Source organism: Sus scrofa, chromosome 13 (genome assembly GCF_054392235.1).
Source record: "Sus scrofa isolate SSC_HxYL_T2T_F1_AM1 chromosome 13, Sscrofa_HxYL_maternal_Yorkshire_Landrace_v2.0, whole genome shotgun sequence".
Classification (NCBI taxonomy): Eukaryota; Metazoa; Chordata; class Mammalia; order Artiodactyla; family Suidae; genus Sus; species Sus scrofa.
In genome coordinates, this window is record NC_139395.1 from 47387284 (window position 1) to 47406896 (window position 19613).

The 19613-nt window shown below is 43.3% G+C and overlaps 1 protein-coding gene across 20 annotated transcripts in view; it reads left to right on the forward strand.

Moving 5' to 3' along the window:
- RBM6 (RNA binding motif protein 6) overlaps positions 1–19613 on the forward strand; it is a 124259-nt gene extending 104646 nt beyond the window's left edge. For 19 of the 20 annotated variants that reach the window (XM_084988226.1, XM_021068796.2, XM_084988230.1 and 16 more), the window contains 13 exons: positions 283–555; positions 955–1115; positions 2729–2826; positions 3500–3542; positions 3683–3764; positions 4520–4605; positions 5646–5792; positions 7509–7604; positions 9559–9816; positions 12433–12507; positions 13189–13286; positions 18533–18662; positions 19368–19613. In XM_084988226.1, coding sequence (XP_084844352.1) covers positions 283–555; positions 955–1115; positions 2729–2826; positions 3500–3542; positions 3683–3764; positions 4520–4605; positions 5646–5792; positions 7509–7604; positions 9559–9816; positions 12433–12507; positions 13189–13286; positions 18533–18662; positions 19368–19493 — 1673 coding nt within the window. In that variant the 3' untranslated portion in view covers positions 19494–19613. Of the gene's footprint in view, positions 1–282; positions 556–954; positions 1116–2728; positions 2827–3499; positions 3543–3682; positions 3765–4519; positions 4606–5645; positions 5793–7508; positions 8675–9033; positions 9817–12432; positions 12508–13188; positions 13287–18532; positions 18663–19367 lie in introns of all 20 variants that reach the window. The other variant, XR_014823041.1, reaches the window with a different exon arrangement.

A 19613-nucleotide genomic window follows, 5' to 3' on the forward strand; every position in this document is an offset into this window, starting at 1 on the left:
CCAGGGTCTCATGAAGGATTTAAATGTTGGGGAAGTGATGGAAAACTCATAGGATTAAATTTTTTTTTTAAATACTTGGATAGTTTCTTCTGCGAACTATTTCTTGTGCTCTCTTAGCAGCCTTCTTTAAAGTCTGTCAGAGGACTTTTTGTTGGCACTTCTTTGACTTTTAAAATCATTCCAGTATGAATATTTGGTGGCAGGTAAGGAAGAATCACAGGAGTAGTGTTTTGACAGATAACGCTACTGCTGGAGATTCTATTTCCATTTCTGTTCCTCTAGTGACAGAGGCCAAGCAAGAATTAATAACCTACCCTCAGCCTCAGAAAACATCCATACCAGCACCATCAGAAAAACAACCCAGCCAACCCCCAAGGTCAGCTGATAAGGAACCTGAACCCAGAAAGCGGGAAGAAGGACAAGAACCACGCTTGGGACATCAAAAGAGAGAAGCAGAAAGGTATCTGCCTTCTCGAAGGGAAGGAATTAACTTCCGAAGAGACCGAGAGAAGGAGCCATGGTCTGGGGAGACACGCCAGGATGGGGAGAGCAAAAGTAAGTCATTTGTCAGGGCATGTACCAGACTCTGACCATTGCAGTTGGAGCATAGATGGCCTTTGTTGTGGCTCTGGACCAGCTACTTCCTATACCCTAGTGAAACTGCTCAGCCTGATTGTAGAGGCTATTGCTGTACTAGTTGAAGAACTCTACATCCTCCAAATAGCAAGCTGCTATTCAAATAAAGCAAAACATAATTTTATATTTCTAAGTATTGGTAATGAAAAACATGAAGTATTTGACTAGCATTTTGTTGTAGAACCAGCCTTGGTAAAGTAGGGTAACATCTGCAGTCATCTGCAGTAAATAAAAAATAATAATTAATAATACAACCAGGCTCCGAGGACTTCCAAAACCTAAGTCTTTCTCTCTCTTTCCTTTCTCCTCTCCCATCAGCAATCATGCTAAAACGCATCTATCGTTCCACTCCACCTGAGGTGATAGTGGAAGTGCTGGAGCCTTATGTCCGCCTTACTACTGCCAATGTTCGCATCATCAAGAACAGAACAGGCCCCATGGGCCATACTTACGGCTTTATTGACCTCGACTCCCATGCGGTGAGTTGTAGTTGTGTCTGTCACCACCACCACCACCCCCCCACACCCCTCCCTCACCCCCTCCTCCCATCTTGGAACAGCCTAGGGATGGCTGGCTATAGAAACCTCAGAAAGATTGGAAGGACTTCTTTATCCTTAGAATTCTCATGTGCTGCTTGGTACCATAACCCCTGTTGTTCTTTCCTTTGGATATATTAAGGTGAAGTGACTGCCCTTCAAAATTGGAACTCTCTGTGGTTTTCCAAATCCATTTTTGTCTTGCGGCATTTACAGTTTCCAGTTAAAATAAAGTGACAGTTTAGTCATTTGTGGAAAATCTGAATACTAAGCCTTTTCAAGATTTTAGTGAATTTTCTTTTTCTTTTTTTTTCTTTTTTTTTTTTTTGGCTTTTCAGGGCCCCCACATGCAGCATATGGAAGTTCCCAGGTTAGAGTTCAAATTGGAACTACAGCTGCCAGCCACAGCAACATGGGATCCGAGCTGTATCTGACACCTACACCACAGCTTATGGCAATGCTGCATCCTTAACCCACTGAGCGAGGCCAGGGTTCAAACCCACAACCTCATAGACGCTAGTCAGGTTTATTACCACTGAGCCACAGGGGGAACTCCTGAATTTTCTTATTGCTTGAAATTGTTTTGCCTGATTATAGACAGTTTTATGTTTGATGGAAGCAGAACATATCCTCTTTTTCCTCAAAGTATTGCTTTACTAGATTCTTGTGACCTGAATTCTTAGTTTGTGGGGCCCATATCTATAAAAGCAATGTGAGAGATCATTGAAAACCATTGATATTGCTTAGATTTCATGCTCAAAAATGACAAGGAACTTTGTAAGCTGGATCTTATGCAGTAACAGTTGCAGACTAAAAGAAGAAAATTTGAATTTTTAAAATTTATACCAGGAACTTATGTCTACTCTGACTATTATTCTCATCAACCCTTCATTAAGAGTTGCCTATTTGGAGTTCCCGTCGTGGCGCAGTGGTTAACGAATCCGACTAGGAACCATGAGGTTGCGGGTTCGATCCCTGGCCTTGCTCAGTGGGTTAACGATCCGGCGTTGCCGTGAGCTGTGGTGTAGGTTGCAGACACGACTCGGATCCAGCATTGCTGTGGCCCTGGTGTAGGCCAGCGGCTTCAGCTCTGATGAGACCCCTAGCCTGGGAACTTCCATATGCCGCGGGAGCGGCCCAAGAAATGGCTAAAAGACAAAAAAAAAAAAAAAAAAAAAAAGAGTTGCCTATTTTTTGGAGTTTCTGCTGTGGCACAGTGGGATTGGTGGTTTCTTGGGAGCACTGGGTGCAGGTTCAATCCCCAGTCTGGCACAATGGGTTAAGAATCCAGCATTGCCGTAGGTGTGGTTTAGGTTGCAACTGCGGCTCGGATCTGATCCCTGGCCTAGGAACTTCATATGCTAAAGGTAGCCAAAAAAGAAAAAAAAGAAGAAAGAGTTGCCTGTTTTTACCAGTCTGCTCTTACTATTACAGTTATGACCAGGACATGATGTTCAGTGAACTTTTCTTTTGAGAAAGACAATCCGCATTCAGTTTTCTTTCAAAGGATGTGGCCTTCTATCTCTTTGGGTTCAAATGAGTCTTTGGTTTCCCAGGAAGCTCTTCGTGTAGTGAAGATCTTGCAGAACCTTGATCCACCATTTAGCATTGATGGGAAGATGGTAGCTGTAAACCTGGCCACTGGGAAACGAAGGTAAGGCATAGGGATGGGGCTCCTTTGTGCTACTTCTCTTCAAGCTTTTGGGAAGAAACTCCTATTCTTGGCTGGAGGGACAGAGGTAGTAAAACATGATGCTTTCCCAGTGTGAGTTGCTTCAGATAGGTGTGTATGTTCTCTTTTTCTGAAGCTTCCCTTGTTCTGACTCTAGATTTTTTTTCCCCGTTAAAATAGTAGTACTTTAATTTTTTTTCCCCCTGTTGTCTGTCTAGTGTCTTTGGGTACCAGCTGACATATAGTCTTGGATGTACAGGAAAAAATTGCAATATATCCTTGCCCCTTGGAATCCTAAGAAAATGCTGTCCTGACTTTGTTCATATCCCCATAGCACTGGGAAATCTAATTCTTCTTTGCCCCTTCACTCATCTTGACCCAGGAGTGGTAACTGGGAAATGGCTGCATCAGAGAGGTGGCAGACCTTAATCTGGCTATCTCAGTACAGTTGCTGTTTTATTCCAGTGGATAGCTATGTAGGAGTCCCTCTGCTCCTCCCCTTAGTAGTCTGCATCACCAGACCTGCTTGCTGTCTGGGTTGGTTCCTTTCCATGCAAAAGGGAGAAAAGAGTTTCTCAGCAAATATGTAGGGTTGGGCACTCATCAAGTAGCTTTTGGTAACAGGCTCAAGACATATTATATTTATTTGTTGCAGAAATGATTCTGGAGACCATTCTGACCACATGCACTACTATCAGGTAGGCTTCAGCAGTTGGGGAGTGCTCTGTTAAAATCTTCAAGTGACTGAAAGAGTGATCTGAAATTCTCTCTAGTGGGTAACTATTAAGGTAAATGGCTATTAGAAGTTCCATAATTTTAACTTGCCTTTCTGTGATAGGGTAAAAAATATTTCCGAGATAGGCGGGGAGGTGGCAGAAATTCAGACTGGTCTTCAGATACAAATCGGCAAGGACAACAGTGTGAGTGACCTTTGTCTTATTTCTAATGTTCTTTGGGGCTTGGCTACTCATTAATTGAAATCTTTGTGGTCACAAAGTTGGCATGAGATGCTATTGACTAGAGGGTGATCATTCAGAGGAAGCATCGTTTACAAGTCTCTTACCCTTGAGCTGGCCAGCCTCATTCTTTTTTAATTTTTATTTTATTTATTTGTTTGGTCTTTTTAGTGCTGTACTTGAGGCATATAGAAGTTCCCAGGCTAGGAGTCAAATTGGAGAGGTAGCCGCTGGCCTATACAACAGCTCACAGCAACACTGGATCCTAACTCACTGAGCGAGGCCAGGGATCAAACCTGCATCCTCATAGATACTAGTCAGTTTTGTTACCTCTGAGCCACGACAGGAACTCCTGGCCAGCCTCATTCTTATGTTGTTCTTTTTTGTTTTGTTTTGTTTGTTTTTAGGGCTGCCTCCTTGGCACATGGAGGTTCCCCGGCTAGGGGTTGAATTGGAGCTGTAGCTGCCAGCCTACATCACAGCTGAAGCAACGACATAAGATCTAAGCCACGTCGGAGAACTACACCACAACTCACGGCAATGCTAGATTCTTAACTCACTGAGCAAGGCCAAGGATCAAACCTGCATCCTCACACATGCCAGCCAGTTTTGTTTCTGCTGAGCCACAACAGGAACTCCTTGTGTTGTTCATGATGAATCCTCACCAAGAGCTATATTGGACAGAGACTTAACACTGGCTCTGATTTTATTCTCTCTAGCTTCATCTGACTGCTACATATATGATTCTGCTACTGGCTACTATTATGACCCCTTGGCAGGAACTTATTATGACCCCAATACCCAGGTGAGTTTTTGGTTTTGTTATTTTGTCAATGATTCTTTTGAGAAAAGTTCCTATGATTTGTTACTTTGAAGTTTTTATTCCCTGAAATTCTCTACTTGCTTACTATATGAGAAGTGTAAAAGTTTAAATCTAGGGAAACTGAATATTTCTTTGTTCCAGGTAGCTACCTTGACTGTTATTATACTATCCATATCTCATGTCTAGTCTGGTGTTTTTAAAAGCCCAGATCTTGAGTTCCCAATGTGGCACAGTGAGTTAAGAATCCAACTGCAGTGGCTCAGGTTTATGCAGAGGCAAGGATTCCACCCCCGGCTTGGTGCGGTAGATTAAAGGATCTGTCGTTATCCACAGCTATGGCTTGAATTCAGTCCCTGGCCTGGGAACTTGTATGTGCTGTCGGTGCAGCCATAAAAATTAAAAGTAAATAAATAAATAATAAATTTTAAAAATAAAATGTTGATGAGTTCCCGTTGTGGCACAGCAGAACTGAAACTGACTAGTATCTATGAGGATGTAGGTTTGATCCCTAGCCTCGCTCAGTGGGTTAAGGATCTGGTGTTGCTGTGAGCTGTGATGTAGGTTGTAGACGTGATTCAGATCCTGCGTTGCTGTGGCTGTGGTGTAGGCTGGCAGCTGTAGCTCTGATTAGACCCCTAGCCTGGGAACCTCCATATGCCATGGGTACAGCCCTAAAAAAAAAAAAATTAATCAATTAATTAAAAAATAGAAAGTTCAGATCTCATGTTGCATTATGTTTATTCAGGTGGATTTTAAAGATAATCTTCATGTTAACTGTTGAGCATATGGAAAATCAGTGCCTTATGGTGTTACAGGCAAGAGCATTGATGAGCCTCAAAAAATGGACAGTGGTCTGGCTACATCCTGGCCCCTGAAATGGATTTTTAGATTGTGTGATATGATCTTTCTTAGGCTTGAGGGAAATAGCTATTCTTTCCCCTAGAGGGGAATTGCGCTCCTTAGTCCTGGAATTACTAGGAAAGTGAAAATTCTGTAGACTTAACTTTCCAACTGTATTGCAGCAAGAAGTCTATGTGCCTCAGGACCCGGAGTCACCTGAGGAAGAAGAGATTAAAGAAAAAAAACCCACGAGTCAAGGAAAGTCAAGTAGCAAGAAGGAAACCTTTAAAAGAGATGGCAAGGAGAAAAAAGACCGAGGCGTGACAAGGGTAAGAGGCCTTGTGAATATGCTCCTTTTTACCACATAATTACAGATTTTTTAAAAAGGAGTCAGACAAGTGAGATTTGGGTTCAAGTTGTAGAGTTACAAAAAATCTGTCAGCCCCCTAGCCCCTTACGGTCTGTGGTTGCTCTCCTTTACAAATGCAAAAACATTTGTAAAATGATGGAACAGAGTGGCTTAGATCAAACCCCAGCACCTAAGTTCCACACAGTTTTACTTTCTTGCATCTTTTTTCAGTCCTTGACACATTATTCAATGGGTGTAATTGTAGCAGGGAATACCATTTTGTCTTCTTTATACACTGTATGTATATTTGATCGGAAGTATTTTTTCATATTTCTGTAATACTCTTTAATTATTACTTTGGTACCAGTATGATAAAAATTTCTAGTAAAACTGCATCCTCCTTTTCTTTATCATTCCTACGATTGTTTGTCTCCTTTTTCTAATCTTATTCTGATTTATTTTACAGCATTTAGCATTTTGTTTCTCCCTTTAGATTACTTCCTTAGGATAAATTTTGAAGAACAAAAATCTCCAGAGATAAAATCATTTTCCCAAGAATTATATTGATTTACCCTGATACCAGTTATAATGTGTTAATGCAAATGGATGAATTGGCTTGTGGCTTAATTCATATTTGTCTCTTTTTTGGCCACCCCATAGCATATGGAGTTTTCAGGCAAGAAATCAGATCTGAGCCACAGCTGTGGCAACACTGGATCCTTAACCCACTGTGCCAGGTCATGGATTGAACCTGTGTCCCAGCACTCCAGAGGCGCTGCTGATCCTGTTGCGCCACAGCAGAAACTCCTTTTTTTTTCCTTCTGATACTGCTAGTGTTTATGTAGATATATAGAAAGAGCCTGTCTGAGAACTAGACTTTTTCTTCCCATTTTATTAAGATATACTTGAAATACAGCACAGTGATATGACTTACATGATGAAGTGATTACCACAATAAGTTTATTGCACTGCCATCATTTCAAGTAGATACAAAACTTTTTGATGATAACTCTTTGAGTTTACCCTCTTAACAACTTTCATATATAACATATAGCAGTGTTCATTATATTATTTATGTTGACTATTACATCCCTAGAACTTATTTATTGTATAACTGGAAGTTCTAACCTTTTGACCAACTTCATCCACTTCCCCCACCCCCACTCCCATCCCATATCTGTTAACCACAAATCTGATCTTTCCCTATTTTTTCCCCCAAATATGATCTCTTTTTCTTTGAGTTTGTTTGGGTATTTGTTTTGTTTTTCTTTTTTTTTCCAACAACGCTATATTAGTTTTTGGTGTACAACACAGTGATTCAATATTTCTATGCATTACAAAATGATCACTATTGAAAACTTAGACTTTAAAGTCATACCAGCTTAATATTTTGATTTTGCTTTTGCCACTTATTGTTTCTAACTGTATTCTCATTTGTAAAATGAACATGTTAATGCTTATCTATAACTGTAGTAAAGGCTAAAGGAGATAATGTATATAAATGCCCTATCTGGTGCCTTCATTCAATATATACTAAATGTGATGTCTTTAAAGGTTTTTTTGTTTTGGAATCATAGCAACATTATAGATACTTCACAAATTAGGAGGTTTGGAAAGTCAGACTAATTTCAACAGGGTTAACTCCAAACCTAGCTTTTATGAGTATCATATACAAATTACCTGGGATTTTCATCAGTTTCAGGAAAATTCCAGTGAGGGGACAGCCCCTCCAGAAGATGTCTTTAAGAAGCCTCTGCCTCCCACTGTGAAGAAGGAAGAGAGTCCTCCACCAGTAAGACTAAGCTGGGCTAGGGCTGGGGCTGGTTCCAAATGGGAAAGAAAGTTCAAAGGTTGATGCTTTACTTTAGTGTTAGTCCTTAAGCTCTCTGTGTCTCACAGAAAAGGACTCCTCTTAAGTGTAAGCATGAGGTAAATTTTCCTGTCTGCTAAAGGGGTATTACTGGAGAATCAGAGGCAGTTATCTGTCCTCTTACCCTTTACTTTGTGTCATTCCCACCAGACCAAGAAATGCCTGGCCCTTTTTAGTTATAATCTTGGTCTTTTTAATTCTTCTCTTCAAAATGACCAAGAAAACCCATTTTTGTGGCCCTGATGTTTCCTACCTTTTGTTGCCGCATGAAAATTTCTTAGACGTGGAGTGAATATACAGTCATTTTTATACTTTGCCTGCCTAATCAAAGTGAACAGTGCTAAACTAATGTTGGTACCCATTTTTTAGATGCCTTAAAGTGATAGTCTCAGTCTAATCACAAGTTATTTTATAACAATAGAGACCATCTGTATGGTTTTGTTTGTTTTTTTCTTTTTAGGGCTGTACTAAAGCATATGGAGGTTCCCAGGCTAGGGTCAGATTTGAGCTACAGCTGCTATCCTACACCACAGCCACAGCAATGCAGGATCCGAACCACATCTATGACCTACACAACAGCTCATGGCAACACCAGATCCCAGATCCACTGAATCGAGGCCAGGGATCAAACCGAATCCTCATGGGTACTAGTCAGATTCATTTCCGCTGTGCCATAATGGAAACTCCCATCTGTATGTTTTAATTTTGATTGATCATAGGCCAGTGATCATACATTATTATTTAACATTTCCTGTAAGCTAGTGATAAAAACTTTATGCCCGCTCCACATTATTGATTCAATTCATTATAACATCTATCCTAACCATGCCTTTGCATTTACCTTTCTCAGGAGCTGGATCTGTCTACCTTGAGTTGGTTCTAGTCCATCTCGTAAATCTCTTTTGCTATAGGGATTACTTTAGCTTTTTTTTTTTTTCTCTTTCTCTTTTCCAGGGCCACACCCAAGGCATATGGAGGTTACCAGGCTAGGGGTCCAATCAGAGCTATAGACACTGGCCACAGCCACAGCAACTCAGGATCCGAGCCACATCTGCGACCCACACCACAGCTCACGGCAACGCCAGATCCTTAACCCACTGAGCAAGGCCAGGAATCAAACCCCCAATCTCATGGTTCCTAGTCAGATTCGTTAACCACTCAGCCACAACAGGAACTCCTGGGATTACTTTAGCTTTGACGAAATTTATCTTTACTTTCCTCCATAATTTTCAGTGACTTAGAAGGTGGTTGCCATCTCTTCCTTCTTGTAACCTGTAACTTTTTTAATACTTTCTTTTTTTGTTTGTTTTTTTAAGGCTGCACACATGGCATGTGGAGGTTCCCGGGCTAGGGGTCAAATTGGAGCTGCAGCTGCCGGCATACACCACAGCCACAGCAATGCGGGATCCGAGCCACATCTGCCACCTGCACCACAGCTCATGGCAATGCCGGATCCTTAACATACTGAGCAAGGCCAGAGATCGAACCTGCGTCCTCATGGATACTAGTTAGATTTGTTTCTGCTGAGCTACGACAAGACCCCCCCCCCCTTTTGTTTTGTAACTTGTAACTTTTAAACTCTTTTCCTGTGTTCTATATCAGTTTTCCTTCCTATTCTTTCTCTTCACTGTTCTGTGGCTAGAGTCACTTCTAAGGGAACCATTCTGTCTTTATCTCAGTGAATAAGGAGAAAAGTCAAGCACAAGCCATGTTGCTTCCATCTGGGAAATGAGCATTGTGGTCAGTGGGCCTATTTTGAACCCAGTTCATTATTCAGATTAAAAAAGAAGAAATAAGAGGCCCATATCAGAATATCCAGAAGACAGCCCCTCAATATAGATTGGGTTTGTGTTAATTCCAGACCTTCTCCTTCCAGCCTAAGGTGGTAAATCCACTGATCGGCCTTCTGGGTGAATATGGAGGAGACAGTGACTATGAGGAGGAAGAGGAAGAAGAGCAGACCCCTCCTCCACAGCCCCGCACAGCACAGCCCCAGCGAGAGGAGGTGATCAAGAAGGAAAACGAAGAAGAGAAACTCACTGACTGGAATAAACTGGCTTGTCTGCTCTGCAGAAGGCAGTTTCCCAATAAAGAAGTTCTGATCAAACACCAGCAGCTCTCAGACCTGCACAAGGTATTAGGGGAGGGGTTCTGTCCTTTTGAACTTTTGACTCTTAACCATCATTGAGCGTTACAATGGGAATAAAGAAGCTTATGCTGTCCTTCTCAGACTGTATCATTCACAGCTCCTATAATTAAATCAGTTCAGTTCAAAAATGAATTGAGGAGTTCTCTGATGGCCTAGTGGGTTAAGGCTCCTGCATCCTCGTGGCTGTGGCTCTGGTCACTGCTCTGTGGCACAGGTTTGATCCCTGGCCCAGGAACTTCCATATGCTGCCTGTGTGGCAAAACAATCAAAAAAAAAAAAAACACAGAACATTGTAAATCAACTATAATAAAAAAAATTAAAAAAAAAAAAAATGAATTGAGAGTTCCTACTGTGGCACAGCGGAAATGAATCCTGACTAGGAACCATGAGTTCTTGGGTTCGAACCCTGGGCTCGCTCAGTGGGTTAAGGATCCGGTGTTGCCGTGCACTGTGGTATAGGTCGCAGATGCAGCTCGGATTTGGCATTGCTGTGACTATGTTATAGGCCAGCAGCGACGGCTCCAATTAGACCCCTATCCTGGGAACCTCTATATGCAGCAGGTACGGCCCTAAAAAAACCAAAAAAAAAAAAAAAAAAAAATTTGTTCCTCCACCTTTTGTTCATGAGTTGCTCTGCATTAAGATTGTGCCCACCTTCAGGAGTTCCCGTTGTGGCGCAGTGGTTAACGAATCTGACTAAGAACCATGCGATTGCGGGTTCGATCCCTGGCCTTACTCAGGGGGTTAACGATCCGGCGTTGCAGTGAGCTGTGGTGTAGGTTGCAGACGCGGCTCAGATCCTGCGTTGCTGTGGCTCTGGTGCAGGCCAGCAGCTACAGCTCTGATTAGACCCCTAGCCTGGGAACCTCCACATGCCGCGGGAGCAGCCCAAGAAATGGCAAAAAGACAAAAAAAAAAAAAAAAAGATTGTGCCCACCTTCAGAGAACTTAGTGTATAGACCCAGGGCAAGCAGCATGGCTGGCTCTGGGGCCCCAAACACAGAGGCTGTATTGAACACAGACTAGAAAGTATTGTGGAAAAGGAAACTCACTTGCTGGGTTTCTCATCTTAGCTCTACCATTAACCTAACAATTAGACTGCAGATAAGGCCCTTTTCTTCTTTGATACTTGGTGACTTCAGAGCTAGTTCCACCTAGCTCTGACAGTGTGCAGTCTTCCCCCAAAGTGGGTCACATTCTGCCATCTCTCCATGTAATGAGTTCTGTAAGCCATGGCACAAGAGCTATTCTTTGGGTATTAAACTGGCCTCCATTGGTCTTCCCTTGCAGTTTTCTCATTTCTCTGTACTGGCCAAGGAGCCAAATTCTAGACAAGTGAAACCCCTAGAAGGATTCTTGTTCTCACTAGAGAGTTATTTCTTTTTTTTTTTTTCCTTTTTAGGGCTGTAGGTGCAGCATTTAGAAGTTCCCACACTAGGGGTCTAAACAGAGCTATAGCTGCTGGCCTACACCACAGCTACAGCAACAACACCCCCAAGCTGCATCCACAAGCTACACCACAGCTCACAGCAACGCCAGATCTTAACCCACTGAGCAAGGCCAGGGATCGAACCTGCAGCGTCACGGTTTATAGCTGGATTCGTTTCTGCTGCACCATGATGGGAACTTCTAGTAGAGAGTTATTTCTTTCACATTCCTTTTCTAGCTGATGCTAGAACAGGCAAGGAGGTTAGATTTAGACTTCTGATATATATCTCAAAGTTTCATGTGGCTAAAAGCTGAAAAGCTCTGTTTTGGTGATAGGCACACCTCTTCTCCCAGCTGCCTCTGTTGAGGCTCTGCAGAGTTTCCTGGGCTTCTGAGAGGTTTCTTCTGACAGTCCCTGCAAAAGACTAACTCCCAGGTTCCTTTGACCTTCTGGAATTGACTGACACTTTTAAATTGCTGCTCTCTTATGAAAATTCTAATAAATGGCTAAAGAGATTAAAAGCAGTTGTCAGCCAGAAGTCTGATCACCACAAACTTAACTGGCCCAGGGACAGTGGAAGGTGGACTGTAAGCACTCTTCCTTTCCTTACACCGATGTGATGCAAAGAATCTCCTCTATGTACAAGAGCTGCTCTGGGAGTCCCCTGGTGGCTCAGTGGGTTAAGCGTCCAACATTGTCACTGCTGTGACTCACGTCACTCCTGTGGGGCAGGTTTGATCCTTGACCTGGGAACTTACACATGCCACAAGCATGGCCAAAAATAAATAAAGTGGATTTCTTTAACAAAAAAAATATATATATATGGAGTTCCCGTCGTTGCTCAGTGGTTAACAAATCCGACAGGAACCATGAGGTTGCGGGTTCAATCCCTGGCCTCGATCAGTGGGTTAAGGATCCGGCGTTGCCGTGAGCTGTGGTGTAGGTCGCAGATACGGCTCGGATCCCGCGTTGCTGTGGCTCTGGTGTAGACCGGCAGCTACAGCTCCGATTGGACCCCTAGCCTGGGAACCTCCATATGCCGCGGGAAGTGGCCCAAGAAATGGCAAAAAGACAAAAAAAAAAAAAAAAAAGCAGCTATCAGGAAAGGCCTAGAGGCATTTCTAGGACCACTTTTTTTAGACCTATACTCATAGAACTCCCTTTCTTCTCAGCAAAACCTGGAAATCCATCGGAAGATAAAACAGTCTGAGCAGGAGCTAGCCTATCTGGAGAGGAGAGAACGGGAGGTAAGGTTTAGTGACCTGTTACTTCCTTGACCCCCAACTCTTTTTGCTTTCTGGTATAGCATTTGTATCCTGTGCCGAAGATAAAGAATGAAGTGGCCCCAAAAGATGGTGTGTACATTTCTCAGAATTCATCAAACTACATTAAAATGGGTGCATTTTGTTGTTTATAAATTATAACTTAATAAAATTGATATTTTTTAAAGGGTATAAGAATCTCTGGGTAGGTTAAATAATACTCCTCTTTCCTGCCCGTCTTTTAAAATCAGTGGAGTGTTGGATAGGACTGCTGAAATGACATCTTTTACTGTTAAAGGAGGAAGTAGCTTAGTGTGAGAGCCAAATGGACTTGCCATCCCGACCACACAATTAGGCAGACTCACCCAGCTACAGACTTGATGGCCCATGGCAGGTCACATGTGATGCTTGGGAATCCACCTATGGAGGCCTATTGGGGAGCACCTCCTCAGAGGAGGAGGAGGAAAAGATAAGCCTATTCTTCCCAGATTTGCCACTAAGAGAAGCCACTACTTTCTCAGAAGAGTATATAAAGGAGTGAGATTCCAGGAGTTACCAGTTGAATTCCTTTCACATTAGAAGAAAAATCAAGAATAAAGTGAAGCTTTCCTACTCCCCCACCTCCTCAGATGGAAATCTCAGACCTGTTCTTTCGCTTACCAACAGGGAAGGTTTAAAGAAAGAGGAAATGATCGCAGGGAAAAGCTCCAGTCTTTTGATTCTCCAGAAAGAAAACGAATTAAATACTCAAGGGAAACTGACAGGTAAGCTAGAAACCTCAAGACCTCATGGTGAAATGGTCTCCTTCTCCAGTTTGGTTTTTTTTTTTTTTCTATCTCAGGCCAGTGAGGTTGTTGAGAATAGGTTCTCTCTGAACTCTTGGGCATTTGACCACCTGTCTACCACAGGGAATGTGTATGTTTACAAGAAAGACTTGCTGGCTGTTTAGCTGCTCAAAACCAGGGCTGGACTGGCTGTGGTTGAGAACCCTTTCTCTCCTCATCAATAATGCTGTACCTCCTTACTTGCCTCAGAGTTTCATCATGGCTCAGTGGTTAATGAACCCAACTAGTATGCATGAGGATGCGGGTTTGATCCCTGGCCTGCCCATTGAGTTAAGGATGCGGCGTTGCCAAGAGCTGTGGTGTAGATTACATACAAGGCTCAGATCTGGCATTGCTGTGACTGGTGTAGGCTGGCAGTTATAGCTCCGATTCAACCCCTAGCCTGGGAACCTTCATATGCCCCGGTGCAGCCCTAAAAAAGAAAATATCACACTCTTGGACATTTTTTCTAGGGATCTTCCATTCTCACGCATAGGTGCTAAATAAGTGGTTGGCTGCTAATCTCTAGCTTCCTGTGCTGTGTGTGGTCAGATAGCTCCCAAGTCTTGAGTCCAGACTTATATAGAATTTTCCAGTAGCCCACTGTGTACAGACACTGTACCAAGTGCAAGGAATATTCAAGTGGACAAAACATATATTATCCTTGACTGAACACAGAATAAGGAAGGCTTAGTGTCTCATAGGGCAGACACAGAAATCCAATTGAGAAGGGGAGAGAATGTTATTTGGAGGGAACTGCATGCTTCATGGATGAAAGAGAGGTCATGATGCATTTGAGATGTTGTAAGTAGCCTGGTGGGCTGAACACTGGGGACATGTGGATGAGTGACAAGAAGATAAGCCAGGCTTAACAGACATAGTCCAGTTCATGCTCCTTGAACACCTTGCTAAGACTTTGTCTTAGAGTAGTGGGAGGATATGAAATGATTTCAAGCAGGGTATTGATCTACCAAAAATTGAGCAAGTCTCTATAATGGTAAGTGAGAACTGATAGCCAGAACAAATTCTGTCTGTGGGGAAAAGGGAGAGATGATTGATGGAGAAAGGCCCCTGAGAAGGCTAGATGGGGTCTGAGGCTCTGGCATTCCAACTTATTTGGTCACAACCTTCAATAAAAATGATTTTGAAAGTTCCCATTGTGGCTCAGCAGAAGCAAATCCGACTAATATCCATGAGGATGCAGGTTCAAAACTTGGCCCTGCTCAAGGCATCTGGCGTTGCCCAGAGCTACAGTGTAGGTCACACATGCATCTCAGATTTGGCATCTCTGCGGCTGTGGCGTAAGCCGGCTGCTACAGCTCCGATTGAACCCCTAGCCTGGGAACTTTCATATGCCACACCTGTAGCCCTAAAAAAAAGATTTTGAATCATGATCATGGCCCAGAAATTGTGTATGTGAAAAATACTGTAATAAACACTGATATTTTTATTTTCGTCTGGTTTTTTTTTTTTGCTTTTTAGGGCCGCACTTGTGGCATATGGAAGTTCCCAGGCTAGGGGTCCAATTGGAGCTGCAGATGCAAACCACAGCCACAACAACCCGGAATCTGAGCTGCCTCTGTGACCTACACCGAAGCTCACAGCCACACTGGATCCTTAACCCACTAGCCACATCCTCATGGATACTATTTCTCGGGCTTGTTACCTCTGAGCCACAATGGGAACTTCCTTTTGTATTTGCTTTTTTTTTTTTTTTGTCTTTTTGCCATTTCTAGGGCCGCTCCCACAGTATATGGAGATTCCCAGGCTAGGGGTTGAATTGGAGCTGTAGCTGCCAGCCTGCAGGAGAGCCACAGCAACTCGGGATCCGAGCCGCATCTGCGACCTACACCACAGGTCACGGCAATGCTGGATCCTTGACCCACTGAGCAAGGCCAGGGATTGAACCCGCAACCTCATGGTTCCTAGTCAGATTCGTTAACCACTGAGCCAAGACAGGAACTCCTGTATTTGCATTTTTTAAGAAGTGCTACGGGGCAGATTATAGGACTTGACTGTCAATCTCAAAGGAAAGAATAGCATATAATAAATAGTTCTAATTTACAATGAAGGTTTGTAAAAAAGGAAGCACTATAAAGAAAATCTGCAAACAAACCAAAAAAAGAAGCACTACGGTAGGAGCATTTAATCGATGTAGCATCCCATTGGGGCATTCTCTGCAATTTGAAATACACTGAACTAAGACAAAGGTGGGGGAGTCAGTCTGGAGGAGCAAGGTCATTTTAGCCCTGAATCAATTGGGCTAGGTGTAGAAAGTGATATTAGTGGCAAATTTTGCTGGTTTCTGACATTGTCTCTCTTTGGGGGCTATTTTGTGGCTATCTGGTTCTGGGAGTCATTTCTAAAGTTGAGGCAAAAATCTGTCTTCATTATTCCATCAAATTTCAAGTTTTTTTTTTTTTAATCTCCTAATAAATCATTTTTTGTTTAAAAAAGAAAAGTGACCCTTCTCTACTCTCAACACCTTTCATGCCACATTCTACTGACTCTTCTTTTTAGTCCTCTCTCCTACTTCACTTCCTTTTCTGGGTAATTCTAGATATTTTCCTGGACTCTTCCCTCAGTGTTCCTTTATTCTTGCTGCTTCACCCTCTTGTCCTGGACTGTGTACAGTACCCAAGGCTTTAGCCACCACTAACAGGCTAACAAGTCCTGTGGCTCCATTCCAAGTCAGTTCTGTTTTCTGAGCTCAAAATCACTATTGCTTGGAGTTCCCCCTGTGTCACAACAGGATCAGCCACATCTCTGTAGCACTAGGACACAGGTTTGATTCCCCAGCCCAGCACAGTGAGTTAAAGGATCTGGCATTGCCGTAACTGTAGCATAGGTTGCAACTGTGACCCACATCTGATCCCTGGCCCAGGAGCTATAGATGCCTTGGGGCAGCTGCAAAATAGAAAAATTTTTAAATTCACTTTTTTTTTTTCTAATTTTTGCTTTTGGCCTCAGCTGCACCATGCAGGTATTCCTGGACCAGGAATCAAACCTGAGCTACAGTAGTGACAATGCCAGATCCTTAACCCACTGAGCCACCAGGGAACTCCCATAGAAATCACTATTTCTGTTTACCTCCTGGGCATATCTTCTTGGACACCTCTCAGGCTCTTCACACTAAACAATTACTCAATGTAGTCCGCTTATACCCCTGCTAAACCTGCTGTACTCCTGTTTCAGAATAGTAATGTCATCACATCATGGTCTACCCAGTCTGACCTAATCTTCCTTGTTTATCCTCTTTATTTTTTGTCTTTTTTTTTTTTTTTTTGCTATTTCTTGGGCCGCTCCCGTGGCATATGGAGGTTCCCAGGCTAGGGGTCCAATCGGAATGTGGTAGCCACCAGCCTACGCCAGAGCCACAGCAACGCGGGATCCAAGCTGCGTCTGCAACCTACACCACAGCTCACGGCAACGCCGGATCGTTAACCCACTGAGCAAGGGCAGGGACGGAACCCGCAACCTCATGGTTCCTAGTCGGATTCGTTAACCACTGTGCCATGACGGGAACTCCCTACCCTCTTTATCATCAGTGGCCGCATCCTTAATTCAGCCTTGCCTCCCTTCCTTGCTCACCTCCAAACCAGACTGCTTACTCTTAATCCTTGCTGTTCAGTCTTCTGTCCATTCTCTCCCCTACTACTAAAATAACCTTTATAAACAGAAATCTAACACTCACCTTTTTGTGAACACATGCCTTGCCTAGAGCGAGGCCTGGGTTCTAGGGATTCTTTGCCCGAAGAATGAAGTACAGAGTCATGATTTTTTTCCCTTTTTTTGCTGCCCTGTGGCATATGGAGATCTCAGGCCAGGGATCAGATCCAAACTATAAGTACAACCTAAGCCACAGCTGCAGCAGCGCCAGATCCTTAACCCACTGTGCCACACCAGGGATCGAACCTGCGTCCCAGTGCTCCCAAAATGCCACTGGTCCTGTTGCGCCACAGTGGAAACTCCAAGAATCATGATTAAACATAATGCTCAAGACTTTTCACAGTCTGGCCAAGCAGCCTTTTGTCAGTTCCTACCCCTCCTCTTCTAGGTAGATTATATTCTTTCCCTTCTCCTTGCTTGTGTTCTCCTTTCCTCCCATGCTTTTTCTAGCTTACAAGCTTCTCATTTGTTAAGACCAGTTCAGGTATATCCTCTTATTAGAATTTCTATCATTTTTGGTGGTACCCTTCAGATTTGAGTTCCCTCTGTTGTATTTCCGTAGTAGATATTTACTGTTGGCACATCCATGGCTGAGCTCTTCAATGTGCCATAAGCATCTGTTGACATTATCCTTCTTCCTTCCTTCCTCATGAACATGGTCAGGTGTTGCTCATCTCTGTATCCCCAGGAAAAAGCCTATTGCATAGATAGCAGGCACTAGAGGATATATATATATATATATATATTTTTTTTTTTTTTTTTTTTTTTTGGTCTTTTTACCATTTTGGGAGCTGCTCCTGTGGCATATGGAGGTTCCCAGGCTAGGTGTCAAATCAGAGCTGTGGCTGCCCACTTACACCACAGCTCATGGCAACACCGGATCCTTGACCCACCAAGCGAGGCCAGAGATCGAACCCGCAATCTCATGGTTCCTAGTCGGATTCGTTAACCACTGAGCCACGACAGGAACTCCTAGAGGATATATTTAAAATATATATATATTTCCCCCCCACATTCACAGCATGTGGAAATTCCCAGGTCAGGGATTAAACCCACACCACAGCAGCAACCCAAGCCCCTGCAGTGACAACACCAGATCCTTACTCTGCTGCGCCACAGGAGAACTCCTAAATATTCTTAAGAGGAGGCACATCTGGAGTTGCCATCATGGCACAGCAGAAACAAATCCAAGTAGGAACCATGAGGTTTCAGGTTCAATCCCTGGCCTTGCTCAGTGGGTTAAGGATCCAGCATTGTCTCGAGCTGTGGTGTAGATCGCAGACGGGGCTCGGATCCTGCGTTGCTGTGGCTGTGGAATAGGCTAGCAGCTGTAGAGCTGTAGCTCTGATTCAACCCCTAGCCTGGGAACCTCCACATGCCACAAGTGTGGACATATAAAGGCTCCCACCCCCACCCCCTGCAAAAAGGAGGCAAATCTGAATCAAGAGGACAGAGGGTTTTGGGGGCTCACAGCAGGTGCTTATGCTAGTGTCCAAGTGTGTCTGCTTCTTTTGCAGTGACCGTAAGCCTGTTGGTAAGGAGGGTATCGACAATAGCAGCAAAGGAGGCTGTGTCCAACAGGCCACTGGCTGGAGGAAGGGAACAGGCCTCGGATATGGCCATCTTGGATTGGCTTCAGCAGAGGAGGTAAAATGGTTCCACCTTTTTGAGGGTGGCATGGACCTGGAATATACTTAGTTTTCTCTCATTCTGTGGCCCAGAGCTGTTAATTTGCCTATTAGCTAGGCTTTCTCCACTGTTGGCAAAGGACATGTGAGCTGAAGAACTCATCAGTCTTGATGACTAAATTATGGCTAAGCATGCCAGGCCCTTTGCAGTTAATTGGCAGTGGGAAGTTGAGAGAGAAGTTGGAATAGAGCTCATTTTACTCTTACATGGAGTAGAGGTGGAGCAGTTTGGAACTGAAGAATCATTTGGTGAAAAGAACCAAGGAACTAGCAATAAAAGATATAAAAGCATCTCAGAGAGGAATTGTCATGAAGTTAGTCCTGGTCCCCATGAAGAGTCTTGCACCTCATGTTTCAGGAAAAGGAGAAAATAGGAAGGGTTATGAGAGAGAACACTGCCCATTTTATATTGTCTTAGTCCCTCTCTGAAAATGCCACGTATAGGAGATTGGTTTCTCATATTTCTGGGGTTGAATCCTGTATCCTCAAATTATGGCATTACCACTACTCATTAGTCATCTTGAGTGTTTATTAACTAAGCATACTTTAAATATTCTCTTATATCCTGCTCCTGATTAGTCCAGAAATTAGTCATAGTCAAAGACTAGGCCTGAGGCTATTTAATTCATAAATCCAAACTTCATTGTTTGTCTTTGTTTTACAGACTGAAGGCCGAATAAGGGGCCCTAGTGTGGGGGCTCCAGGAAGAACCAGCAAGAGACAGTCCAATGAGACTTACCGAGATGCTGTGCGAAGAGTCATGTTTGCTCGGTATAAAGAACTCGATTAAAGAATGGAGACAAGTCCCATAGGACACAGACTCCTTCTTGTTTTGTTTGTCCGTCTCTCCTTGTGTTTTGTTACTGTTCTTGCTGCTAGAACTTTTTTAAATAAACTTTTTTCAATGTGA